Here is a 27,581-nt window from a genome sequence, read left to right as displayed (position 1 = left end):
TTATTAACACATTGATAGCCGGCCCCGCGAAAACGCGGGATTCCGAGTCTATCGTTTGAGCGACGACCCAGAAATGTAGCGGAATTTTTTTGCTTTTATGAGTGACTTACATATTAATTTACATTTTTAATTAAAAAAACAAAACGTATATGATGGTTTGGAAACAATTAAATATTTTCTTTAGCTACTCGTTGTTTAGAAACTCGCATTAAGTCCGGCGTTAGGGCTTTTATAGCTGAAACTTGCCGGCGTTCAAGTGTTAAATTTCTTATATGTCGCCGGCGCTTAATGTGTTAATGTGTTAAAAGGTTAATTTCAACTTAGAATAATGGTATTTTTGTTTTTCTTTACGTTAAAAAAGACATTATTTTGTTTTCTACATCATATTTTAATATTTTCTTAGCACCTATTGTTTACAATATATAAATACTGTAAAGAACGACGGGTTTTAAGGCCGACGAATACTAGATTGTCCTAGTATACAGAACAGCAGAAAATATAAATCCTTAAAATGCACAAGAGTTACTTACTTAATTTATTAAATAAAATAACAACTTGATAATTAAGAAATTTCTATATATTCTATTACTCGAGTTATATTATTTAAAATAGCTAATGAATATATATTTTTTATTATTATATATAATTTTGTATACATCATTTGTAACGTAAATTTTCTCATATTATTTGTGCATTTCAAAGATTTTTCTTTACTGATATCTTGTATATATTTATACAGATTTAAATAATTAATTTCTATAGTATTCAAATTCATAATTGTTCTTATATAAAGTAAATTGATAAATACATTCGCACATTTAATTTCTATTATTATAATTATTATTATTATTATTATTACTATTATTTTTTTTTTATCTTTTCTGAGAACTTTACACTTTAATAACAGTTTGTGTTGCAAAGGTTTTGCAGTAATGTATAGGAACTGAATGGAAAACAATTTTCGGACGTTAAATCTTACATTAGTAGACATAAAATTGACTCAGTTTGTTTGATAATATCAGTAATCTTACTCTATACAACAGCAGATAGTACAAGCTTGAATGGCTACATAATAAATGAAGGCACCTAATTATATGCGAATTAATATCTACATTATGTTGCATCATATGTATGCTATGTATATGTGTGTATTTATATATATGCAGCGTATAGAAATATTAGCTATAGACATTTCTATTATATTGTCTCCTTTTTTAAATAGTTAACTAAATTTTATTCACAGATACAATAGATATTTTTTAAAGGCGCAGTATTAGCAACGAGGGATGATATTTGAATAAATAAGCTAACAGATATTAAGAGCTGTTAATTATTCTTATCTCAAAAAATAACAATTTTTCCAAGCTCTCATCAGCAATTTTTAATTTATAAATATCAATTGTTAAGAAAGTCGTTAACAAAAAGCATGAAATACACTACATACATATAAGGCAAAAATTAGCAATAAGGTTCAAACAATATCATTTTCTTAACTAATTTAATATCTTAAATATTTTGATATCGCTAAGAATTACAATTTGTTATCTTATATATGAAGAAAATGTACATGTATATTTTATCTTGGTCTTCAAATAAATTGATCTTTTTACAAAAAATGTGCAAATATAATTTGTGTTAGCGATCAGACAATATTATTATTATTACAGTATTAATGACATACTAAAAGTTATTTATTTAATATCATCTAATTTATTACTGTGACTGTTAAACAACAATTCAGTCTTACGTAATAAGGCAATATTTTAGGCAAACCAATGAAGACAAATACAGTTTAAATATTTTTCTTTTTTTTTTTAGTATTACTTAATCGCATATATTGTAGAGTTTTGATTAGGACCTCATAGAAATGTTCTTAATGCTATTATCTGCGCCTTTATAAACTGTGAAGTTCGTAAGCTATGTTTATTTTTCTTTTTTTTCCCGAAAGGAATATATTTTATCACATAAATTCCTATCGTGAAAAATATTATTTTATACAATACACACTCTCGTCGTATATATTACGACAAAATTGTATATATTTTATAATTTTATTCATGTATACATGTAACTAATATCTTTACAGAAAAGTTTTTTTTAAAAAAAGATGTATCGTAACAGCTAATTTTTTGCAAACCGTACTAATAAATATCTACAAATTTTTCAAGTATAAATGTAGTGAAAATGCTTAGCTGCAAAAATAGATGCGTGAGAAATTCCTCTACCAAATTTTTTTTTCTTTTCTTTTTTTTTCTTTTTTTTTGGTATTGAGCTGCCAAGTTAAACAACTTGGTTTTGTCTAAAAACATCTTGGAAAGTATCTATATATATATTCTTCATATAAATTAATATTATGTATATATATATATTACTTTTACATGATGTAAGACCTATTACTTCCTTATTTCTATTCGCCTATACAATTCTTCTAGAAATGCAAAAATTAATTGAAAGGTGACGTTACACGGATGAATATTTTCCAATTCGCATAAGTCGTCTTTACAGAACGCACCATTTGTCAGTCAGGCATAAATATATGTATATACTTGTTGCATATGCCTTATCGTATACACATATGCAGCTACCTGCTGCTATCACATGAAATATTTCTTATCCGATTTATGAAAAAATATAAGACTTAAATAAAAAGATATATGTATAACCTTTGAGAAAAATTCAACCTATATTGAATTGAATATATATATATATATTATTTTCAAAATTTTAATTACTTTAATCATATTTTGTATTACGTTATGTAATCATATTTGTAATGTAATAAAAATCATCGTACTATTTCGAGACTATATTTTCATTTAAAATACTAACATTCAATTAAAATGCATCGTATATATTTTTCTTGCTTGTTTTAATAATAAATACCTTAGCTATTGGTTAGCTGTATTTCTTCTCAGGTAAAAGGATTGCTTCTTCTTTTCAATGAACCAAATTTTTTTTCTGGTTCTCTTATTACTTCGAAAGGTGTTATCTTTGTTCTAACTTGTTTCTCATCATTGTCGTCACTAGGAAAATCTTCAAAACTCATGTTACTAAAACCAGACGTTGTTGCTGAGCCCTTTTTTATTTTAAGATTTTTTTTATGAGTAGCAGATTTAACTTTGTGAGATATTTTAGTAGGCAGAACATTAACGACATCGCCATGATTCTCATTAATAAGATGGTACTTTGATTTATCAGACTTGGATTTATCCTTCTTATGCTTTGATGGATTATCTGTAACTAAAGGTTCTGGAGACATAGTAGAAATTAATTCTGGTGTAATACTTAATTTAGAAATACTATTTAATGCCTGAGCTGCTATTGTAGTAGTATGCTGCACTGTTGTATAAGCCTGTAATGTTGTTGGTATTATTGGAACGGTGTTTAATGAATGTATGTTACACGTTGACACAGTATTCAGTGAATTCTTTACAAAGTTTGGAGAATGCGATAGTGGTAGAGATGTTGGCCTTTGCTGTTCACTCATTCGCAAGTTAGCAAATTCTTCAAAAGGTTCAGATCCGAAAAGATCTTTGGAAGACTCCATATTCAATGTTTCTGAATTACTGGTTACAGTGGCACCAAGTTTAGAACTAGAAATAATTGGTGAATTATCTGTACAATGATTATCTGGAGTTTTATAAGATTGCGAGGTGATATTAGCGTAATTAGCATAAGAAGAAGGTGAATTTATAAATGCAGAGATTGTTTGATCGTGTGTTTTTTCAACGTTTATATATTGTTGCATATTATTGAAGGGATTTGTAAAACCACTTGGGCTGAAAGGCGAAGATCCAAACAAATCTTTTTCTATATCTTCCTGTTCATTAGTATTAGAACAAAGAATAGCAGTGGTCGGAGATTGTTTAACCGAATGAGCAAAATCTACTATTTCGTAATTATTCTTACTGATATTTATATCTGTGAAATTTGTAGAAGGCAATACAGATAATAATTCGGCTTGAGTTTTACTTTCTACGTTTCCTAAAAATTCAGATGTGACTGGAGAACTTGATATAGGTGTTACCAAGTTTGAATTTTGAGGAGAATTTCCAATACTGTTCTGTCCAAAATGTTTACGTCCGCTATCACGACTGTCACTACTTTTTCTAGAACTACTAGATCTTGGAAATGGTGCAAGTGCAAATACATCGTTTTCTATTTTCCAAACACCATTATTTAATGATCTTAATTTATCGTTTTCATCTGATGAACTATTACCATCTAATAACAAAGGTTTTGATCCATACTGGAGACCAACAAACGGATCTCCATGAGATTGTTCTGGTTTTGATTCAGGATCTAATTCATCATCCAATAATAAAGGTTTTTCTCCATATTGATGTCCTACTACAGGATCAGAATCAATTGTCGGTAGATGTTGAGTATGGTGATGTTTTTTTGGCTTTTTCATTCTATATTCTTCCTCATGTGTTGCGACAGATTCACATTCGGCATGATACGCCGAACTTCCACAAGTGCGTACACTTTCTGAGATAGTCTCATCTATTTTCTTTTGTTCATCGTCATCATTTTCTTGATTACACTCCTCATCATTTATTGCTTTTAAATCACTAGCAGAACCTATTGAATCATCAGATTCATATTCTACATTAGTATTGTTTATATCTTGGGTCACTTTCTTTTTCCTACTCAATACATTTTTAACTCTTCTTTTTTCTTCTTCACTCGTTCTAAGGCTACATCCTTATCGCTATCGCTTGATATTTCATCAGCATTAAAAGCTAATTTTTCATACTTCGAACGATCTTCAATTGGAGCTCGAACGAAAGGTGGAGAAATAGGATTAGATTCGGTAAGCAACGACGCTTCATCGTCCATTCCATCTTGTTTTACTCCTGAATTCCATTGTTTTAAAGGCACCCTAATATTATTATTTTGAATCCTTCCTGAAAAATAAAATATTATGATTATCTTCAAATAAATTAAATTTGTATTTAATAATTTTAAAGAAGTAGTCGTGTGTCTTAATTATCGCGTAAATAATTTTCCTATTAGCGTAGCTCGTTTTATAACTTAATTGAATCTTATACTTACCTATGTACATTTATACACAATTATCTAATTCTAATATATAGCGCTCTTATTACAGTTTTGTTCAATTCCACCTTAACTATTATTGTTTAACACGAATTTCTTTTTCTTTTCTTTTTTTTATATACATTTCTTTATAATATCCTTAATTCTAAGGAAATATATATACAATCTTTACACAAAGCTAATATTAATTATTAATTATACATTTAACGATGAAAAAATGTTATTTTTATAAGGAACTGTGATTTGATAATATATATAGTATATATATATATAGAAAAGAAATATACTTGAGAAATTTAAATGAAGGATATATATCTGATTAGGTCTGCCGAAAACAATGTGTTATGATAAAATGTAATGTGCATATCTTCTCTTTAATAATATTAAGTTTACATCTAAATCTATTTAAGTTTGCTGTCATCAAATATAAACGAATAATAATTAAATCAAATTCAGGGAATATAAAATAATATTCAAAACTACGTTAGTACCTCCACCATTGCGTCTGGAACAGTCCTAATCAGATTTGGGGGTCAAGGGCTTGTGTTAAAAACGCAGTAATACTTTGAATAAATATTAATACACAACTATCTTTTTAATAAATAAAAAATATATGATATTTGAAAGTTAATTGATTGTCACTATCGAGTATCGGTTCCATATTGTTAATTAAACAAAGAATTGCTGCGTTTTATAGTAAATACTAATTGCAAAAAAGAATACTCCATATGCTAATGTATATATTTATTGCTGTAACATAATAACTTCTAATACAGCAGAAACAGAAATAATATCCAAGATTGTCAACCCCTCATAGTGCTTTCATTGTTATATAGGATTATTATTTTAGTTTAATAAATTTTCTATATATCATCGGAATGATAAAAAAAAATAGCATGCTAAATTTGCCGTATTAATAAACAGAATGAACCTTGCAACAATGCAATTAACTCACCATGTTAGGATATAATCCGAGATACCGGTTACATTAGAAACAACATGGAAGGCAGACAATGCAAGGTAAAGAACATTAAACTGTATAAATTAGTTAATAGAATTTTCAGAAATCAACCAAAAGTTTTGTGCCTCCCAAACTCATTAAGGTTGTTCCAGACAGTGGACAGACAAATTTGATATCGCAGAAATTCTGTTCACAGAAATAAGCACATGTACAAGCTATCATTGTCGTTACCTCTAGCTTATATTTTTGAGTAGTTTAGAATACTTACACACTTACAATTTAATGAAGATGTTTAAAGACTAAGTTATAAGATAACTTTTATATTCGTGTATATACACATACGTATGCGCATATACGCATAAAGAAAGCGTATACACGCATACATAAGTATTTTTATTACGGGAAGAATGAGTTCATTGTGTATTCTCCAGTACACCTATTTATATCTACAATATTATCAGAGCATGCTTAGAAATTAAATTATACTCAAACAAGTGTATTTCATAAAAAACTATATATATATCTATATATAATAACATCATTTCAAGCAGCACTTTATTTATACTAAAGTAATTAATCATTTTTATGACACGCAATTCTGAATTGTACCTTTGAACCTTTTCTTCCCTCCAATATGAATTCTATACGATTGCCGTAATATATATTTGGTAATCGTGAACAATATGTTGTGTGCACATATTCATATGAACAAGACATACTTTACCCCTATTATATTAATATATATCACATTATATGTATACATATTTTTAATAACAAAACAGTTTAGGTATTTTGTAATGTATATCTAATATTTATATATTTATATATTGTTCCTTTTAGTTTAGAAAAGATAAAAGAAAATAGGAGAAAAAAGAAAACGTTAACTCAAGTTTATCCAATACTCTAAATAGGAACAAGTGTAGTAAAGTTAAAATTTCTATCTAAACTTATATATGTATATATATAAGTCCATAGCGTTTGAACAATTATCGATAAACATTATAACTTTAATAACATATATAACATACTGCACCTAACATGAATTTAATATTCGATGTATTATGCATTCATTAATTCCTGAAAAATCTTCCTAGTCGAGTTAAAAATAAATATGTCGTGTTGCGTATGAAGATATTATATTATCTTGTTTCATAAGCAAACATAACAATAATAATTGAGTAAAAATGATATCACAATATTATTCTTTACAAATATTCTTATACTTTATCAAACTTTTAAAAATTTAATACGGATATTTTTATATAGATATATATATATAGAGAGAGAGTGAGAGAGAGAGAAATATGTACTACATTTAATAAGTCGCAAAAAAATTTGATTTAACAAATATATTTATGAAAAATATGAATCGTCTATAAATTTTACGCTAAACATAGAAAACACAGCATATGTAAATATTTATGTATGTTAATATACGAATTCTTAATAAGATTTCTTTCCATTATATATGGATTATTTTAATAATTATTCCACAAGATAATATTTAATATCTTTTCAAGCGACTACGTAAACTCCATATATCTTTTTTTTGTTGCTTTTTTTTTGTAATAAGAATTACCTCCAATTAAGTACTCCGTAATTGAAATTTATCTCATGATTATTTCGAAGGTAACTAATGATGTAAATTTATTATACATAAAGTAAAAATTTATTTTTCATAATTATATCTCATTGTTTGCGGACTAGATTCCTTTACGAAACTCATGTTTAATATTTTCCTGTTTTCTCTTTTTTTTGTATTTTTAATTTTGATATATTTCTAATTATACGTAGATGTTTTGTTTCTAAATTAACGATATCTCCAAATCTCAGTTTAGTTTAATATTAAGTAATTACTAATTATTATTTCAGAGTCTACAGTTTATTCTTTGGTAATTCGAGTTAAATTAAAAAGTACTATTATTAAAAAGCGATGTGAAAAATAAAGTTAATTTGTTTCTCATCAGACTTTTTGTTTCGATACGACAATTATGACGACCAATATTTAAATTGTTCGATTTAATGTAACTTACGTGTATATATACGTGTAAATTCATAGACAAAATGTAAAATAAATGAAAATATATGTATAACAAAGAAGATATTTCTGTATAAAAAATGAAATCTCAACATTGGTCATCAAGATTGCGAAGAAATTGTGATATAAACTTTGATATATTGAAAAGCAAGATTACTGTTTAAAATTACAAGTTATCTTTTTAATTAGCTTTAAAAGTTGTAATTACTCGCAAATACACATTCATCCTTATTTTTGCAAAAGGTATTTGTTGCATCACAGTCGGTTTTAACTTTTATCAAACGACAACAAAATATTTATAATTAAAAATGTATATATATATATATGCATGTATATATATAGAAAGAAAGAGAGAGAAAAGGAAAAAATTATAAACGACGTAAATATACACAGTATTAGTTTTAGAAAATGGGTAAATTAATATCTACTTTTTTCTGCGCAATATAAATTATACTTAGACGATAAATTGTTCCAGCTCGAAATTAAATTTTTGTTCGTATTATTTTTTTCTTTACTAAAAGAAAAAAAAAGAAATAATAATCACATTTCCTTAATAACCAGTACAGAAAAGAGAATGTCATTAAAGCCAAAACATTCAAAAAGCAGTATATAAATTTTTCTACGAGTTTAAAGAAATAAATTATAAAGATAGAAACGAAATTGCCAAGCATATACATATTATTTACATATATATGTATATACTTTTTTTCGTATTCAAGTTACCACTAATCATTCTAAAAAGAAAAAGAAAAGTAAAAGTATTGAAAAAAAAAGGATTTCATGCATTACCTCCAGCAACTGCCGCAGTCTTGGATCCAATTTTATTCTTCTTTCCTGCTAAAACAAAATATCAATGTTAATGTACGTAAACGTTTGTAAAGAAACATTGAATTATAAAACAATTTTTTCAACGTTTAGATATGTAATTATTTTTTCTCAAAGTGATGCAATCAAAGACTTACTTGGCAGAGTGAACGGTGCTGATTCAAATGGATCTTCGGGTAATTCAGAATAAGTCATAACAAGGCTTTCACGACTTTTAACACAACTAATGCTGGTATTACTACCTCTTCGAATCTTATCAAATTCAGCGCCAAAGATATGATCTTCCGTTAACTGTCCAAAAGGTTGCACATCTTCGAATGGATTCCAAGCAGCCATTTCGCTATTTAATGATTTACCTTCTGATCCTATTAAACTTGAAAGTTCTCCCTGATAAAAATATATAAATGAATTTTTAACATAAGAGTACATATAAATTTTTTTCGACAAGATTTCTATCTTATTGATATTCATTTTATTATTTTAATAGTGCCAAAAATATATAATAATAATTTATAAAAAAAGGTTAAATAATATTAAATAATAAACAAATTGATAAATATAAAGCAATTTCAGTAATTAAAGTGGTAAATCGCGATATAAAACTAAGAAGGACTCTATTAGCATTTAAAATACAGATTTTTGTAAAATTTTATAAATTGTACGGATACATTAGGACCATATAATATGCAAGCAGTAAGACCCAATATCCAATCGATTCCAAGAAACTGGAAACTGACTTCTTAACCCACTCATGTATATTTTCTCTATAATTTTTTTTTAATTTTTTTTCTTAAATTAAACTGTAAAAAATTTATTTTATCATCTGAAATGAACTGGTATATAAGAATGAATGTGAAACTTCTTTCGTTTTCTTCGAAACGTTAAGTATTAAATTTTACTGTTTAAACTGTGTATGTATGGTCCTAATGGACTCTTACAAATATATAGAGTTTAAAAGTAATTGGTGTTTTCAAAGTCTCAGTAGCCTTTGTAAATAATAGAAGAGAAATAAATAATTAAAAAATTGATATAAGAATGTGCATAAGTATTTATAAAAATATTTACATAAATTTTCCAAAATTAAAAGAGTAAACACGGAACCAAATAAAACTTGTGCGCTACATATACTTACAACACGTACATGCGAGGCACTCGTTCCTATACAAGGTTTTGTATCAATTGTTACTTCGGGAGATGTTATGTCTTCTGAGCGCAATTTGACCGAAACTTCGTACGGTGCTAAGAACTGGGTTGTCTCACTTGCAAACGCTCTGTGAACATCGAAATGGCCGCTGTAATATAAATAAGAAAGCTTTGACAGATGGGAAGTTGTGATGCAACTATTGCGGTCTTAAAAGATTCTATGATAAAATAATTTAAAAAAAAAAAAGGAGTTAAATTCTTTGTTCTAATTGTAAACGTGTGCTAAAAGCATTGCTATAAATGAATATGAAGTAAATAAAATTAATAAATAATATCAATAACATGAGCTTACTTATTGAAAGCACTAGTATCACTGACATTTCTTCTATGTCTCGATGAATTAGAAGTTGGGCTATCAGGCGGCGATGTACTAGAACTTATACTTTGGCTCAAGCTTTCTGTTTTGTTAACGGGTTTGGGCAAAACCGGTGGAGTTGTTGATAAATTAGTTCTATTAGGCCCAGTTTGAATATTTAATTTAGATGGTAATGTCATAGGCACAACCTTAGAAGATGAACTATTGGTAGAATTAGATAGTTTTTGCAAAACTTTAGTTGATCCAGGTTTGGGTGCAACAGGTGGTGGTATTTTTGTAGGAGGTGGCATTGTACGAGTATCATCTTTGAAAGGATCCGGGTAACCTGTAAATACATTCGATAGTAACTTTAATATTAATATTGTTTAAAATAATTTAATCATAAATAACTAAAATAACTATAACTGATATTACGTGATGGAGGAAATAATGCTTCTAAGTTTTCTTCGTTAATATTAGTGGCAGATCTTTGTTCGAGTTGCCTCGAATCAAAGTAATATGAATTTTTATCTTGAGCTGATACCGGACTCTGCCGAGTCATAGGAGAATGATTGATCATAGGGCTTTGCGATTGACTGTATTGCGTTTGTTTGCCGCTTTGTGACTGTCCAAAAGAAACATTTTGATTTGGAGTGCAAACATGCGGTGAAACTTGACCGAAAGACGACTGAGTCGACAATTGCAGTGATTGTTGAGGATTTACTGGAAGCGTCGGAATATTTTGTACGTTTTGGCCTAAATAAGTTGCGGTTGTATTCATTGGTGTAATTTGTTGTAGAGTAATTCCAGCAGAGTTTGGTTGTTGCAGCTGACCACCTTGTCCTGATATTTGTCCTACTATTTGACCACTTAAGTTTATAGGACCTGTGCTCACAGCTTGTCCTTTTGGTCTTTGCCTAGGCGTAACTGAAGTACCCTCAACGGTTGCAACAGGTGTAGGTTTAGGAGTTCTAACCGATGATGATCTTTTAATATTGTCATTTTCCATTAAAGGACATGGCAAAGAATCTATTGTAGGTGTAGGAGCTTTCTGTGAAAGAAAAATCAACAAATAATAAGTTAATAAATATTTTATAAGAATTCAAAAAGTTTTTAATTAATAAAAGGTATAACTTACATGTAGATTTTGAACAGGGCATTCTTTTCCTTGAATTTGGAAAGCTATCACTGAAACTTGATAAATATCAGGTCTAACATCTGGATCAGGTTCCAACATATATCGAATTAAACAATGGAGAGCTTTACTATATCTATAAAAACAAGCTCCGTAATAATATTTCATAAATTATAAAGATTTTATAATGATTAATAATAAATATGATGAATAAAATATAATTTTATATTACACACCTCGAATTATCAGGTATTGTAAAATTTCCAGATTGTATGGCAAGTGTACTTTCACCAAATGGCAAAGTAAAGAAACATAATTTATACAATAAACAACCTAAGGCCTAAAATAGAATACATAAGAAACAAATGTCATTTTAATACAAAATAAAATAAAAAAATAATAATAAAAGCAATAACTTACCCATATATCTGCTTTTGTAGTTATAGGTTTCCCACAATACATATCAACCATCTCTGGTGCTCTATAACTTAAAGTTGTATATTTTTTAATTTCTTCTTCGACTACTGCAGCTCCTTGAATACTAGGATTGAGAACTTTAGCTGTTGCTGAGCCAAAATCGCAAAGAACATAATTTCCAGAATCAGCGAACAGTATATTTTCAACCTAGAAAAATATACTCATGGAATATGTTTAATTATAGATAAAATAAAAGAGATCTAATAATTTACCTTTAAATCTCTGTGAATAATAGGTGTTTGACAATGATGTAGACGAGACACAGCCTCGCAAACATCACAAAATATTTGAAGAATTTCTGATTCATTGAAACCAGTCTGCAATCTAGTAAATTCATAATTTATTTCATAAAAAAACATATAATCAATTTATCGTAATTAATTTCTCTAAAGTATTTATGATAGAACGTTTACCTATTGTTCATCATTTGAAGAACTTGAGATTTACAATAAGGCATCAAAAGTAAAAGTTCATGAACTCCTCCGCCTGTATGCGTGATATTACTATCTACATATCCTATAATATTCTTGTGTCCGCTCAAATTGCTCTATAAAAAAATCATAGAATATGCAAACATGTAACGATAAAATTTATACAAATGCTTTATTCTTTTCTTGGTTATAAATAAGTGAACATACAAAAAATATTAGAATATTTACAATAGTTTTTAAGGCGCTCACTTTAATCGTTCAAGCCCCAATAGTCTTTAGAAAAATCGTATCAATAAATGGCAAGTTATGTGACCATGTATCAATTGCGGATTGTATTTCAATAACTTAGGTATTTTTTTTTTTTAAGAAATTTGAAGAGTAAGATCGAGCAGCGTGGGACTCAAACAGTTAACGAGACGTCTCCAAAGTATAAAACTCTTACGAGTGTTATTACAAAATAATAAAGTAGATTATAATCTTGCTTTTCACAAACAATTGATTTGTTTACTCACAGCAATCTGTATTTCTCTTTTGCATACATTGAGATCGTGTTCGTTATTCACGTACATACGTTTAAGTGCATATCGCCCGGTTGAAGCTTTAACCAAAAATACTATGGCAAATCCGCCTGTAAAAATTAGTAAATATTTATTACAATTAATTCAATACATTCATGCACCAAAGAAAACAATATTTGATTTCTAATATAGTTTTTTTCTTTTTTTTATTATTTCATACACTATATACAAGAACAATCATATTATCAAAACGATCATAATATTCATGAATATAAAAATGTTAGGTTGTCCAATAAGTCCATATAGTTTTAGTCATTTATTTACTTAAAAAAAAAGCATATTAACTTATTGGATAACTTAAATATTATATTAAACAAATTACGCGTGTATTATACTTGTGCATGCAAGCGCATATTAAATAAGTATGCCATTATAAAAAAATATATATATTATAGCGCGACGTCATTAAATCATAATAAAATCTAATAATCGTAAATAATAATTAATATCAATCTAATCATTAATTAATCAATTGACAATTAAATATACATCTATAATCATTCGAATTTGTAGCTACAATTTATTGCAGTAAACCTTATGCAATATATAAACATAGTAACGTTGAAATATCGACCGCATAGATTAATATTGCTAAATAAACAATTCGTTAATTAAAAATCGATAAAATACTATCTAAGCTAATTCTTAAACAATATTATATAATCAATTATCCGAATTAAATGAAATTGCTTATTAAATGTGAAAAAATATTTTGTACGCAATCATACCAACTAATTCGGTCTTGAAATAATACGAGTAATAAATTAATTAGGACATTAAAAAAAAATAATAGACAAAAATGTTATTGTAATTAATAAGGGAAAGAAGTGGCGTAATAAATAATCGATAATCGAATATCATTTGTAGATCGAAAATAATCTAGTGTAATGAAAAAAAGTGTAGATTGTAAAGCTATGATTGAATGAGGAGCGGGCAAGAGGGGTACGAGGGAATAGGGGTAGGGGTAGTGGTAGGGTGAGGGGGCGGATAGAGGCGTATTTGGAAGACAGAGAATCCAAGGCTGGTTGAATGATAGATGTTACTTAGATTAAAAGTACCTTCCGCCAGGACCTCTTCGACGGTTACGGTGTATCGTCCGACCACGAAGACTTTTCCTATATAACTGTTTGGTTCCTTCGACGTGTTTTCGATCTTTGAAAAGAGCTTCTTCATATTGGCACACGTCGTTGGCCCTCCCAACACCGATCTGACTTGACATAAGGCCTCGCGCTACTTTTTCACTTTTACCGCCGTTACGATTTGCCGATTATTTTATAATTTCGTTTCTTTCGCCCAATCAACTTTGATTTTAGGTTATTGTAACTTTAAAAACGGTGTTAATTCATCGACAACGTCTTAATCTGGCGAATCTAAACTTAACCAAGCGAAATCCTCTTGATCATGATAACAGGGTAACGTATTTTCAGCTAGCCGACATATTCAGACTATACTCAACTACATCTGCGCAGTCGCAACTCGTTGATACCATCTACTGGAGGAAACATATGTGCATAACTTCCGGTCAAACGTCAAAACGCGCACACTGCGATTGGCGCGCGCTTGTTGGGTAATACATCTATCGCTTGATTTTTTTTCATTATCTCTCTTTATTATGGAATCTTCGTTTGTTCTTATTGTTCATGTTCTTCGATGACTGTTTTGTTTTTATTTGAAACATTTTTTTTTTGCATCACTGTAACATCGGTAATGTTATTCTGTGCATAATTTTCAACAATGAGTGACTCCGAAAACAGCAATATTTCGGATGAAATACAAGATTTAGATAATGTATTGGCAAGTATATCGACACATTCTATTAATTTGGATAAATCGTTGATTGATGAAACAACCGATGAATTGTCTCAATTCGACGTAAATATCATCAAGTCGGAGAAACCTGGAGAAATCAAGATTGATGATAAACTTCAAGAAGTTTTGGCTTTAAATAGAGTATTGATCGAACAATTAACAATTAAACGTAACGAAATAAGTGAAATCTTAATAACTTGCGAAGAGAATTTATTGCAATTAGATGAATTGATAGAAAACCATGAAGTAACTCAAGAGAAAGAAACGAAATTGAATATGTCTATCATTGGCATGCCCTATTTTAAAGATAAAGATTTCTTTTTTGCTCCCCCTAATCAAGATGCTAAACTTAAAGTAGCACGCGGAGAACTTCAAATAGCTACTTTCCAAAAAGGTTGCTCATGGACTTGGAGAGATAGGAAAAAAATGTCAGAAAATGTATACAGTGAACTTATAATGTCTGTATTAGATCCTACAAATGCAGAGTCAGAAGGTTCTGAAACAGAGGATTCTGACTTACCTGATAATAAATTTACAAAAATGTTGAAAGCAAAGGACATCAATGAGATTATTGGCCCACCTGGAAAAAAACAATTTGACTGGCTTAAAATTGCATTGAACCATACCGATCAAAGACACAGTGCTGACGAGTGTTCAGTCATGTGGAATATTCTTCTACATCCTGATATTAATAAAAGCAAATGGACACACGCAGAGGAAATGAAATTGAAGACAATTGTTAAACATTTTAACTATGAAGATTGGGATAATATTGCTGCAGAATTGAACACTAAACGCAGCGGATATCAATGTTTCGTTAAGTATACTTCAATGGAATATCTGCTGAATCTAACAGAACGACCATGGACGAAGGAAGAAGATAAAAAATTATGTGAAGTTGTTACCAAATGCAAAATAGGTAATTTTATATCTTGGGGACAGGTAGCGAGTTACATGACTTATAGACTTAAACCAAATGTTTACTTTCGATGGGTGTTTAAGTTAGCTCCGCACTTGAAAAAGGGTAGGTTTTCTAAAAAGGAATCAGAAATTTTATTGAAAGGTGTTCATAAATATGGAACTAATTTTTCTCTCATTGCGACACAATTATTACCTTGTAGAAGTACCACACAATTGATGGAACATTATCAAACTTTAAAAGGTGCAACTGAATTTACTAATAATTGGTCGCTTGTTGCTGATATGAAACTTGTAAAATTGTATAAGAAATTGGGTCCTAACTGGGCAGAAATAGCTAAAGAATTTAAATATAAGAATAGAACACAATTGAGACATCGATATAATGCTTTGTTTAAGTACGCGAATAAAGGTATAACGATATTTGAAATACCTAGATCTCGAACTTTGACATCAATAGAACAAAATGAGGAGTTTAGCGACGAAGATTATTTCATTAATGATTTTTCTAAGACTGATATTGAAGATAAAATAGATGACTTATTGCTAGAGCACTTTCAGAATACAGATAGCGAAAATGAAACTTCCATGGATGAAAATGAATCTTCCATGGATGAAAATGATGATTATGATCCCGATGAACTTTTCCAAGACACCAAAGAATTATATTCCATTTTAGAAACTTTACAAGTAAATATGCAAATTCCAGATAATTTTGATTTTTTTCCATTATCTAAAAAAGATAAGAAATTATTGTATTCCCTGAAAGCATACATAAAGTCTAAGTTTAATAAACCATATGATAGCGAAGAAATACAAGCTTACATGTTAAAAATGTTCGGTCCACAAAAAGTAGAAGAACCTAAAGAACATTTTATACCAATTCCTTTTCAAAGTAACTTAAATAATAAAAGGAGGAAATTTAAACAAATGAGAGATATATATTATAATTTAAATTTAAATAGAAATTTTGTTTTGGATGTACCAATGGAATTTGATACACCTGAATCAATCATTAATCTCATAGGTGGTTCAGAAGAACAACTACAATTTGATAAAATTATTGCTTTATATTGTGCCGAAAATAATAAATTTAGAAATTTGGACAAAAAATGGAAGAATAGTAAATCTATTAATTTATGTATAAAATCTAATCCTAACAAAAATAATAATCTTCCCTACAGTTGCAAAATCGAATCTTCTAATCCGACTGCAAATTATCAATTAAAATTGATACAACCAAAGAATACTAATAAAAGTAATTCTTCAGGGTATCAAAGTGATGTATCGATTGATAAATTTTTCGATGAATATCATCTTTGGACGTCATCTAAAAATTCTTACAAAACAGTAGTCAAAAAATTATATGAGGAGCCGGTTGTAGCAATAGAACCAAATTACATAACTTTATTAATTTATAGTAATTTATTAAAATCGAAGGCTATATCCGATATCGAAAAAATGCTTAAAATTAACTTGGATAATGAAACTATTAGCAAAGATTACAAGTCAGAAGATGCATATAAACTGTTAAGGAAACGACTTATACAATTATTTAAATATCCGATATTAATGTCTCATTTGCCGTTAAAAGAATTGAAAACTTCACAAGAATTGAAAACTTTACAAGAATTGCAAACTTCACAAGAATTAAAAACTTCACAAGAATTAAAAAAATCACAACAATTGTCTTCTGATACATTAAGCAATGTTAAATCTAATAAAAGAAAAAATATTCAACAAAAAAATTTGAAAAGAAAAAAACTAAAAGTTAGAAAAACTCATCTAATTAAATTTATTGGCGATAATGACAGTGAATCTTCCTTGAGTACAGAAAGGTCTTGAAATTGTTTAATTTGAAGAAAATTCTTAATTTATTTTTAAGCATTAACGTAGCAAGTTCCCTATACTTTTAATAAAGTAATAAGTTAAATTCAATATTTCTTTTCCTTATACTTAATGGTAAATTAAATATTGTATATTTTCGTTGTCATAAAGTAATTAAATATATTGATTAGTTTTTTGTATAAAAAAGTAGATTTTTAAAATTATTATAAAAAATGCATAAAGCAACATATCTAATGTAAAAGTTATATAAAAATATTTAAAATAGTATTAGTGATTAATGTAAATTACATTGAATGTGCCTATTGCAAATAAAGTAAACAAAACCAAACATACATTTTATAAACAAAATCCACACATATTAGAAAAAATAATAACGCTATACTTAAATAATATTTGATAATATTTATTGTATATAAATCAAAACAAATTTGTGAATTCAATATTATCTAAAAATATATAAATAAATTTTAATTGTGCTCATAACTGTTTTAAGTTAAGCAATTAACAGATTTTCATAAGTTAGGAATATATTGCACGAATCTTTGTGCGTACAAATAAAATGAACTATCTATCAAAAACTACATTATTTAATCTGATGATAATATTCTAATATTATCATTAAATAGTTTATGAGCATGTTTATGTGATTATTTACTTAAAAATAAAATTGTTTTCAATAACATTTAAATTTATAAAAGTATTATTCCCCAGCCTGCTGTATGAACTCCCCACAAGAATAAACTTGCTTCGACGTTAGAAACTAAACGTCTAATCGTATCTAATGTTGATGTAGCTATTAGATTGGTGATTTTTAATGTTGGTTTTTCTTGAATTAATTTGATCTTTGATAAATATTCAATTAAAGATAAGTCATCCCTTTTATACATTGGCATGTATGTCTCTACTTTTTCTCTAGTCCACCAAGCTTGTGTATTACTTTTTCTGTAATTAAAAAATAAAACATTTATTATTAATTGTTTATGACTGTATACAATTTATATATTGTAAATAAAAACTTACGTATTATTCCATGGTACGTAATGATAATGATAAAGACTGGCTCTTATGTACTTAGGCGGTTTAGCGTTAAACGGATTTTCCACTTTATTTATTAAAGCTAATGTTTCAGGTTGTCCATTTAATAAACGATATGTTAACGATTTTAACCAAAGATTTTGTTCATATCTACTTGAAGCAGCTAAACACATTTGCCAGTCAAGACGAGGTTGATGAGGCGCTATAGATGGAATATAAAAATCAAAGGAAATAGTTATTTTTTTAATTTGAATCATAATAAATATAATTCAGTAAATAAAAGATATTTCTATAAATATATATTTTCTTTCTAAGATATTTAAATAATTCATACTTATATTTTATATTATCAAATGACTCACCAACGAATGGTAATAAATTATTAACATTTCCTGGTTTGTATAGAAATTCATATTCTTTCCAAGGCCCATCGCTATTGTTACTGCCTTCGATAATTATTTCTGGTCTTCCACTGATATCTTTCATAGGTCTATACGATCCATAACTGTTAACGAGGTGGAGATGTTCGACATATTTGTAAAGCTTCTGAATTTGAGATGGTATTGTTGGGTTGTAAGATGGATTCAAAGTAACGTACGGTACCTAAATAATAATAAATATTCTTACATTAATTTTATGATTATTCAATATAGTAATAGATAGATCAAAATATTTGTATATTTACTTACAATACTAAGAGTAAAAATTAAGCATATAACAGCAGTATATAAAATTGTTACAAAATTAACAAATGCTTTTCTTTGTGTTCCTTTATTGCTAATTACTAGATCTTTCATCGTTGTTATTATTATATAACCAAGCGATGTAATACCCATATAAATTGACATTGGAATTATATATGATAAAGCAATATTAAACTGTTTTTGAGTAAATGCTGTAACAGATATAAAAAATAATTAATATTAATAAATATAATTTTCTAAAAAACTTAACTACGGCAGAGTTACCAATGATCTACTTTCCTATATGTTTTTTTACAGTTGACAGATTATTACGATCGGAAAGTATACTGTTAGTTACCGATGACTGATGTAGCGCTTAATGTATTAAAATATTTAAAATTTTATTTATATATAAAAATATTTACCAATATCAGTTTGAATAGTCCAGTTATTTGTGATACGTATGTTATAATATTTATACATTCCATATAATATTCCTGCATATACTATGAAGCACAATAATATAGAGATTTTATTAATGTTACGAACATTTTTTTGTTTTTTACTATAAAATATACGATCATCCAGTAAAGAGATGCATAAACATATTATCAAAAAGTTGTAAAAGTTATAGTTTCCTGTTGCAATGATGAAAATTTGCAAAATGACCTACAATTGCAATAACATTTATTTAAATTGTTTGATATATATCTTAGTATGAAAAATAAAATTTATATATTTACCTGAAGGTAGAAAGCTGTTATTCTTACTAATCTATTTGGAAAGAAGAATAAGAATGGAATAGCAATCTCAATTACGTTTGTTAAGACAGTTGTAAAGCGAAGAATCCAAACTGGCAAATGATGTGCATACCATGCTAAAGCAGTAGGTATACATTGAGATTCAAAATATACACTTAAAGCTGTAAAAAATATAACATATATTATTTTTCTAAATTTTATTTTATAACTTTTTGACTGCAGAATGTTCAGAAACATTGGAGTCTATAGGTATTATTTGCGATCAAAGTGCTAAATTTTATAGAAATATTACCATTTAATTTCCACCAAGTTGGACACTGAGAAATTAGTTTTCCTGCACCAGTAGAAAATATCAATCGAAAGAGTAACCAACGTACGCTCCAAAATGTAACGTTGTCACTTGGAGTATTTCTGTTATGAGAATATAAAGGTTGTGCTATGAAAATACATAGAAATCCGGTTTCCAAGAGAAGAAAATCCCTGTAAAAAAAATACATTAATCATAAAAATTATTATTAAAATTACAGATTTATAGAAAAAAAATTCTATCAAAATCTACCATGGAAACTTCATAAATACTTGACCAATCTGGTGTAAGGAATAATATAATGACCAAAGTGCTATAAATACGGGTGAAATGCAGAACCTTTGTGAAACAAATCTATAAGATGAAAAAAGAATAAATGTTAAGTAATTTCAACATATTGTACCATTAATAAAAATCATGTAACATTAGAATAAATTATTTAGACTTACCCTAGAAAAGCAAATGCTACACCAAGAAGCGATAATAAATTAATCATATATTCTACATTTAATCCTAAATATGGTGCGAACCATAACAAAGTTGGCTTTTGCGAAAACTTTTTCTCCAATGATGCATGATTTTCAAAGTCTAATTGCGCTCTGGCAGGTAGGATTCCGTTATCACCATACAGTCCTAAGTTAAATTAAATTAAAATCATATTTTGTTTTTATAATTTATATTATTGATACAGTAGAATACATACCAGGAATTTGAACATAAAAACTCAAAAATGCGTTTAAATAAATAATACAAATTCCTCTAAGGAATAAATTTCTTGTATACCGTACAGGAAGCATATTTTACTCTTTATAAAATATAAATAGAAATTACATATGTTATTGTAGTAATATTCACATTTGATGTATACGTAATAGATATATTTAGTATACTTGAATTAATCTCAATTTTATATCTTCAAAATATATGATTTATGACATGGTACCACTTTATGATAACATTTTAAACTCTAAGAATATGTTTGATATTACTATTTATTATTTTTATTTTGATAATCAAAAATAAAATCTGTTCTAGTTTTCTAATATATTTTTTCTTATTGTGGTAACATTGTTTTTGGTCAATTTCTAAGATTAGCCTTAGGACGTTTTCAAGTGCATTTCAATATTTGTTTTTGTATAAAATTAATGAATAAATCAAACTAATTGTTTATATCTTAATTTTATAATAACTTTATTTACAATGATATATTTATATTATTATTTTGATTTCAGATTCGCCAAAAAGGTGATAACTCAGCTGTAGTTAATTGTGGATTCACCCTAAAGTACTTCTGCCAGCGTGTTCGATGACGCGAATTATATCTTGCTGACATTTCTATTATTTGTTGGTTATGTATGTACTAGTTGTTTTTTTTTATTAATATTTCTTACCACTAATTCAAATTTAATTAATTAATAAGAAAGATATTTTAAATTATTAATAGAAATAATGACGTTTAATTTTCTAAGTTAATTAAATTATAATAATAAAATAGTGATTGATTTTTATATAAATGTAGGTAAAGACAATTGTTTGGATACATATTGTGTCTAATAATTGTTGACTGTTAATTTATGTTTATAGTAATTGATTTTTTTTACAGTTCTATTACTTTACTGTTGCATACTTTGTCAACAATATTTGTATAATAAAAATCTAAGAAATAATTAAGATAGTTTTATAATTGAATACATTTTTTGAAAAGCTTCAAGATAGCGAATAAAATGCGAAGATCCCATTCGGGTGAGTTAAAATTAAATAGAAAAATGTTTAAATATTATTTTGTTTTAATGCGATTATCTTTGTAGGGGGTTACAATTATGAGCCTGTACCAACAACGTCTAGTCAAAATGTTTTCGAAGATGAAAATGAAAAGATGACAGAGGAATTGAGTACTAAAATTCATGCACTCAAATCTTTGTCCATTGATATTGGAACAGAAGTTAAATATCAAGATAAAGTTTTACGTGGAATGGTTTGTAGTTTATGTATATTTTTAATTTGAAAATAATGGTTTGTAGATTTTGACTTTCTTTATTTTTTTATTATACGTTGTTTTTTTTTTAAATATATCAATAAAATTGGAATTGTTTTAGGATGACGATTTTGAAAGAACCAGTGGATCATTGAGCGCATCTGTTGGGCGTGTTTTACGATTAGCCAAAGCTGGTCACAATTATTATATTCTATATTTGTTTCTTTTCTCTATAGCAGTATTTTTTGTATTATGGATAGTTTTAAAATTTAAATGATCAAGTTTCAAACACACAACAAAGTTTATATTATTAAAAATAATACACGTATTATTAAATTTTTGGTAATTTGATAGCGATTTAGGAAATTAAAATATATATCTATTGATAATAATTATTTTTATCAGTCTAACTAAATATTTTTAATTAATATTTTTTGTATATACAATGTTTACATAATATTGCGCATAAAATAATATCTATTATGTAAAAATTTAATTGATTTTATATGTAATTTAAACTTGGCTTTTTGTATTGTTATGAATCGATTATCGAAGCTCTCGAAAGTCAACCAATCAAACGCAGTATCAAATTGATTCAACCAATCGAATATTAGGAAACTTATTTCTGTAAGATATCTTTACGAAAAAAAAGGTATAATTGCAGTAAAAAATCTTCTTTTAAAAAATATTGTTTTTTCAAGAATAGTTTATAGATAAAACTTTTAAAATAATTTTAAGTATCATAACTATTATGTAAATATACTCTGGTTACTGGATGTAATATAATAGGTTATTTTAGGTATTTTATACGTGTGTAGACTCAGCGATCCCATTCGTACGATAATTTGAGGCTCTGTACGATCCAAAATTCGTGGCGTACGATCCATTTGGAATTTCGACAACTTGATGACCTTTTTTTTTTCAGTCAACAAATTGTTGGTAAGGTGCATCCCCACCCCTACCACCACCACCACCACGTACGATCCGTCGTTTTTATTGTTTTCATGATAGGGTTTTGAACTTGGTGACTAAAAAAAAAAAAGAAGGTCATCATCTTGAAAAAGTTGGAACACTTTTTCCAAGTTTTTGAAAATTTTGTCCGACATTGTTGCATTTTTGTCGGATTTCAAATTTTCCCGGGGCGTACGATAATTTTGCGCCCCTGTGTCCATCAAACGAACTAAAGTCTCTGGGATCACTGCTGGGATCACTGTGTGTAGTGTTTGAAATTTGTATCTGCATAGCACGTGTTTTGTGAAGAGCATTGAATTATTTATTTTATTTACGAATCGAATTAAAAAATACAAAATGAAGATTAAAAATTTGAGGAAAAATCCTTTGAGTCGCCCTAAAAAGGAAAAAGCAAAAGAAAAGAAAGAGGAAAATTCAGAGGAAGAAAATAAACCAAATACATCAACGAGCCAATCTACTGAGGTTATGTTACCGACTGAAAGTAATTTCAATCACATTAAATGCAAAGCTGTCAGATATGAAAAGTGTAAACAATTATTAAAACAAAAAGCAAAGGCTAAGAAAGAAGCCAAGAAGCTTAGAATACAAGAAGGTGCACCGAAGCAGATACCACATACAATAGAAAGTTTAAGAGAAAAGGATGAAACTACAATAGTTGGTGATTTGGATGACGAAGAGAACGAAGAAGTTAAACTTGATCTAGAGCATGATGAATTTTCTTCATATTATAAGAAAGAATATGAGCCTAAAGTTTTAATCACATACTCTGACAATCCATCAAGGAAGACAAGAATTTTTGGTCGAGAACTTACACGAATGGTACCAAATTCTATCTCCTTGTATAGAAATCGTTCCGGTGTTAAAAAGATAGTTAAAAGTTCCATCGCTAGAAATTTTACAGATATAATTATAGTCAACGAAGACCGCTGTGTACCAAGTATTATTTTATTTCAATTATACTAATATTAACATGTTTGTTATCAATGTCGCATATCTGTGGTTCATCAATGTGCATTGTGAATGCAGTGTCACTCATTTGTAATCATAGTAATCAATATGAAAACTAAGTTTTGAGCTGTAGTTGAATCTTTTTTCTATCAAATGATAAAAAACATGCTAACAAACAGATTATTATACGGATTATCAATTATTGATATTTTAAAATAATTTTATAGATGGAATGTTAGTAATTCATTTGCCCGATGGTCCAACTGCATATTTTAAATTAAGCAACGTTAAAATTACACCCGAGTTACGTCGTAGTCATAAAGAAATTACGGATCACAGGCCAGAAGTTATTTTAACTAATTTCACTACTCGTTTGGGATATACAATAGGAAGAATGTTAGGTGCATTATTTCATTATCAGCCCGAGTTTAAGGGTAGAAGAGTTGTAACTTTCCATAATCAGAGAGATTACATATTTTTTAGACATCATAGGTAATTGTTAACTCATGAAGATAAACTAGAAAAAAATTAAGATATGTATATTATGTTTAAAATTTTTAAAATCATTTTTTTTGATAGGTACGAATTTAATTTGAAGACGGGCAAACCAAGATTACGAGAATTAGGTCCACGATTTACTTTAAGATTGAAGTCCTTACAACACGGTACATTCGATAGTAAGTATGGAGACTATGAATGGCTTATCCAAGGACGTCGTCATGAAATGGAAACCAGCAGAAGAAAATTCTTCTTATAAATTTATTGATAGAAAATATTTGTATTTACACAATTTAATATATTTTGGTGATAATTATATTATCACAATTTATCACAAAATAAAAACAGTTATTTTTTAACTATTCGTATAAAAAAAGAAAAACATAATTCGACAAATTTGTAAGTAAAAATGTAATACAGTTTCAAAAATCTATCAATTTTATTTTTAATTATTTTGTTGTTATTCTTATATATCATTAGAATTATTTATATTCTACACGTGTTCGTTTTAATACATATACAACAGCAGCCAATCCTCCAATGTTAACACCTAACATTTTTGTTACTTTGAATAAATCAGCAGCTGCTTGTAATGACTATAAAATATGAGAAACATTTAATTAATATAATAATTAATTAGAAATATTATTTATATGTATTTAAAACTTACTAGATTAAAGCTACGCTTATCATAGGTTAGCAATACTAATCGACCAGTATTACATCTCACAACTCGTCCTAATTGTAGTAAGAATTGTTTATAAAGTACTCTGTTATCCATCATATTGCCACTACGTTTCCCAAAAGGCTACAAAATTATTTTTATCAGTTTCATTATTTATAATAATGTAAAAAAAGAAAATCTTTATAAATACCATATCGGTGACAACAATATCGATAGAATTGTTTAAGAGCGGTAAATAACAAACATCCCATTGTGTTAGATCAACTTTAGATTTAGGACAGGAGATTTCTATATTTGATTTAGATCTCAGCACAGCCTTTGAATGATTATCTCCGCATAATATGTATGAACTTCCATAAACTAATCCTCCCTGAAGAATAGAAAATTAATTTTACACTTAGTATAATAATTAATGTATATAGTATTTAATCTTTTTAATATAACTATGTCGTTTGCAAGTACACTTTCACTATATGACCACTGTATGGACCAGTTACAATATGAATTTACATTTTATCACGAAGTAGATGAAGGATGAGATACAATGTAGTATGTTTTAAGATATTTAGACTTAAAAAATTTAAAACCAAAGTAAAATATTAATAAGTTATTATTGTAACTGGTAAGAGATAGCGAGTGTACGATATTGAGTGCTTATGGTAATGTTGAAAGGGTTAAAATGTAATTTAAAAGTTTAACATACTTCGATAGGAATAGAAGCACTTCCACACATAGGATCAATTATGATATCTCCTGGATTTGGTTGCGCCAATCTTAATAAGTTATAACATATGGTAGCTCGGAGCGTAGTCGGTCCAAAATGTATGATATTTCTATGATGCTTGGATTCGTGTGTAATACGTAGTTGTGTTACTATCTCATCTAATGATTACACAAAAAGAAAAATAATTTACTATCTGAACGTATCAAGGAGAGTTTTTTTTCTCTCTCTAAAAAAGTTTTAGTGATTTAAACTAATGTTTACTTTGAACTATTTTACAGATTATCTCCAAATGATACAAAGATAAATCGACTAGCCAGTGATATTTATCTTGTAATTCTCCTCCTATGATTTTAGCAGCGTCAGGAGATTCAAAACTATGTTTACCAGTTCTTTCACAAGTTACTCTATATCTTAAAACTTCATTATACGCGTTAGCTGGATTTTGTCCTCTTTTTCTAATTTTAGAATTGTTAGATTTTACACATTCAACATTTTTTTCATTTCTTATAGCTTCTTCATATTCGTTATTAGTTGGATACATTTTTCCTGGAAATTGTGTAACATTCTTCCATGCATTCAACGCTTTCTCTAACTTTAGATCATTTCGTGTAGCATCTTTACATAATTTTAAATCATTTTCCTTATTAGTACCATCGAACTTTAATCTGAGTACGCTTCCAACTATAAATATATTGTCAATCGATCTCATTTCTTGTACCTAGAACGTAAATTCAAAATGAATGCTAGCAGCAATTTAAACAAAATTGATAAATTACAATTGATGACATGCAGTAATTTTTAAATTACTTTGATTAAATTGTCCAAATTAACGTTGAAATAAATCTTTCCACGTTGTTTAACAACATGTAGATTTTTATCTAATTTCTCTTTACATTCATCTACTGCTTGCCATTCAAAACCTATGCATTAAAAAATGTATTTATAAGTGTTGTTTTATCAATATTTAAATTTTATAGGTTATGATTATTAAACCACATGATTAGAAATCTTACCCGTATCAACGCTTGTCCCAATCATAAAAAGATTATCATTAGTCAAAGATACTTGAAAAAGATCATATAAACTTGAATCTTCATCATAATCCATCATTTTGTAATTATATGAATTATATGTAAACAAATATCGATTGTGTCTACTATCGATGCGCCACGTTCTTCATACGATACGTAACGCATGTCACGTGATTAGAATATAGGAACGCGGCGGGAATTGTGACGTTTGAAATAGAACGAAATAAATAGAATGAGAAAAATGCTAAACATCGAATAGCCGATATTTAGCGGCATTTTAGCCGCTTCGCTTAACAAGCGTATCAAAGTAATTTAGTATAGAAACGTTTGAAATAATCTTTTGATTCTTCAACGATATATTTTAAAGTTTGATGATTCTGTCT

At 27.9% G+C, this 27,581-nt stretch overlaps 6 protein-coding genes across 6 annotated transcripts; 3 read left to right on the top strand and 3 right to left on the bottom strand.

The window, feature by feature from the left end:
* Window positions 1–174: 174 nt before the first annotated feature.
* On the bottom strand, window positions 175–14,450 carry Nak (Numb-associated kinase). Its single transcript, XM_015318191.2, is given in 14 exon segments — window positions 175–4,674; window positions 4,677–4,910; window positions 8,850–8,897; window positions 9,023–9,272; window positions 10,018–10,177; window positions 10,381–10,729; window positions 10,819–11,434; window positions 11,522–11,654; window positions 11,755–11,858; window positions 11,939–12,142; window positions 12,208–12,319; window positions 12,409–12,542; window positions 12,939–13,054; window positions 14,063–14,450. Coding segments are annotated over 14 exon segments (4,338 nt in total). The 5' UTR covers window positions 14,178–14,450; the 3' UTR covers window positions 175–2,911.
* Window positions 14,451–14,544: 94 nt separating this feature from the next.
* On the top strand, window positions 14,545–18,261 carry Pbp95 (proximal sequence element A Pbp95). Its single transcript, XM_015318195.2, has one exon. It carries the CDS (start codon window positions 14,739–14,741, stop codon window positions 17,574–17,576), a length of 2,838 nt encoding a protein of 945 aa, XP_015173681.2. The 5' UTR covers window positions 14,545–14,738; the 3' UTR covers window positions 17,577–18,261.
* On the bottom strand, window positions 17,962–21,391 carry LOC107064967 (lipase maturation factor 2). Its single transcript, XM_015318190.2, has 10 exons — window positions 21,069–21,391; window positions 20,815–20,998; window positions 20,618–20,719; window positions 20,351–20,538; window positions 20,041–20,219; window positions 19,723–19,966; window positions 19,304–19,509; window positions 18,977–19,217; window positions 18,600–18,816; window positions 17,962–18,521 (listed from the first exon to the last, which is right to left on the bottom strand). The coding sequence occupies exons 1-10, from the start codon at window positions 21,160–21,162 to the stop codon at window positions 18,269–18,271; spliced, it is 1,908 nt and encodes a 635-aa protein (XP_015173676.1). The 5' UTR covers window positions 21,163–21,391; the 3' UTR covers window positions 17,962–18,268.
* Window positions 21,392–21,704: 313 nt separating this feature from the next.
* Window positions 21,705–22,735, top strand: Bet1 (blocked early in transport 1). Its single transcript, XM_015318189.2, has 4 exons — window positions 21,705–21,880; window positions 21,969–22,108; window positions 22,174–22,340; window positions 22,462–22,735. The coding sequence occupies exons 2-4, from the start codon at window positions 22,090–22,092 to the stop codon at window positions 22,615–22,617; spliced, it is 342 nt and encodes a 113-aa protein (XP_015173675.1). The 5' UTR covers window positions 21,705–21,880; window positions 21,969–22,089; the 3' UTR covers window positions 22,618–22,735.
* Window positions 22,736–22,884: 149 nt separating this feature from the next.
* LOC107064965 (putative ribosome production factor 1) lies at window positions 22,885–25,207 on the top strand. Its single transcript, XM_015318188.2, has 3 exons — window positions 22,885–24,249; window positions 24,488–24,752; window positions 24,840–25,207. Exons 1-3 carry the CDS (start codon window positions 23,649–23,651, stop codon window positions 25,015–25,017), a joined length of 1,044 nt encoding a protein of 347 aa, XP_015173674.2. The 5' UTR covers window positions 22,885–23,648; the 3' UTR covers window positions 25,018–25,207.
* Window positions 25,179–27,363, bottom strand: LOC107064964 (tRNA (guanine(6)-N(2))-methyltransferase THUMP3). Its single transcript, XM_015318187.2, has 7 exons — window positions 27,181–27,363; window positions 26,975–27,087; window positions 26,429–26,885; window positions 26,147–26,325; window positions 25,634–25,813; window positions 25,429–25,566; window positions 25,179–25,354 (listed from the first exon to the last, which is right to left on the bottom strand). The coding sequence occupies exons 1-7, from the start codon at window positions 27,275–27,277 to the stop codon at window positions 25,241–25,243; spliced, it is 1,278 nt and encodes a 425-aa protein (XP_015173673.2). The 5' UTR covers window positions 27,278–27,363; the 3' UTR covers window positions 25,179–25,240.
* Window positions 27,364–27,581: the final 218 nt, after the last annotated feature.

Source organism: Polistes dominula, unplaced genomic scaffold (assembly GCF_049000335.1).
Source record: "Polistes dominula isolate Pdom_NZ unplaced genomic scaffold, Pdom_raw_medaka contig_49, whole genome shotgun sequence".
Lineage (NCBI taxonomy): Eukaryota > Metazoa > Arthropoda > Insecta > Hymenoptera > Vespidae > Polistes > Polistes dominula.
The sequence above is the reverse complement of the archived record's forward strand: the minus strand, read 5'-3'. Positions and strand labels throughout refer to the sequence as shown.

Excerpts from the sequence above, each read along its gene's own strand:
- LOC107064965 (XM_015318188.2), top strand. The coding sequence starts at position 23,649 with ATGAAGATTAAAAATTTGAGGAAAAATCCTTTGAGTCGCCCTAAAAAG. Across the intron at positions 24,250-24,487 it reads CGAAGACCGCTGTGTACCAA|ATGGAATGTTAGTAATTCAT; the intron begins GTATTATTTTAT and ends ATAATTTTATAG. Across the intron at positions 24,753-24,839 it reads ATATTTTTTAGACATCATAG|GTACGAATTTAATTTGAAGA; the intron begins GTAATTGTTAAC and ends TTTTTTTGATAG.
- Bet1 (XM_015318189.2), top strand. Across the intron at positions 22,341-22,461 it reads ATAAAGTTTTACGTGGAATG|GATGACGATTTTGAAAGAAC; the intron begins GTTTGTAGTTTA and ends GAATTGTTTTAG.
- LOC107064964 (XM_015318187.2), bottom strand. The coding sequence starts at position 27,277 with ATGATGGATTATGATGAAGATTCAAGTTTATATGATCTTTTTCAAGTA. Across the intron at positions 26,886-26,974 it reads ATTTGGACAATTTAATCAAA|GTACAAGAAATGAGATCGAT; the intron begins GTAATTTAAAAA and ends TTTACGTTCTAG. Across the intron at positions 25,355-25,428 it reads ATAAGCGTAGCTTTAATCTA|TCATTACAAGCAGCTGCTGA; the intron begins GTAAGTTTTAAA and ends CATATTTTATAG.
- Pbp95 (XM_015318195.2), top strand. The coding sequence starts at position 14,739 with ATGAGTGACTCCGAAAACAGCAATATTTCGGATGAAATACAAGATTTA.
- LOC107064967 (XM_015318190.2), bottom strand. The coding sequence starts at position 21,162 with ATGCTTCCTGTACGGTATACAAGAAATTTATTCCTTAGAGGAATTTGT. Across the intron at positions 20,220-20,350 it reads AACTTGGTGGAAATTAAATG|CTTTAAGTGTATATTTTGAA; the intron begins GTAATATTTCTA and ends TATTTTTTACAG. Across the intron at positions 18,522-18,599 it reads TACGTACCATGGAATAATAC|AAAAAGTAATACACAAGCTT; the intron begins GTAAGTTTTTAT and ends TTTTAATTACAG.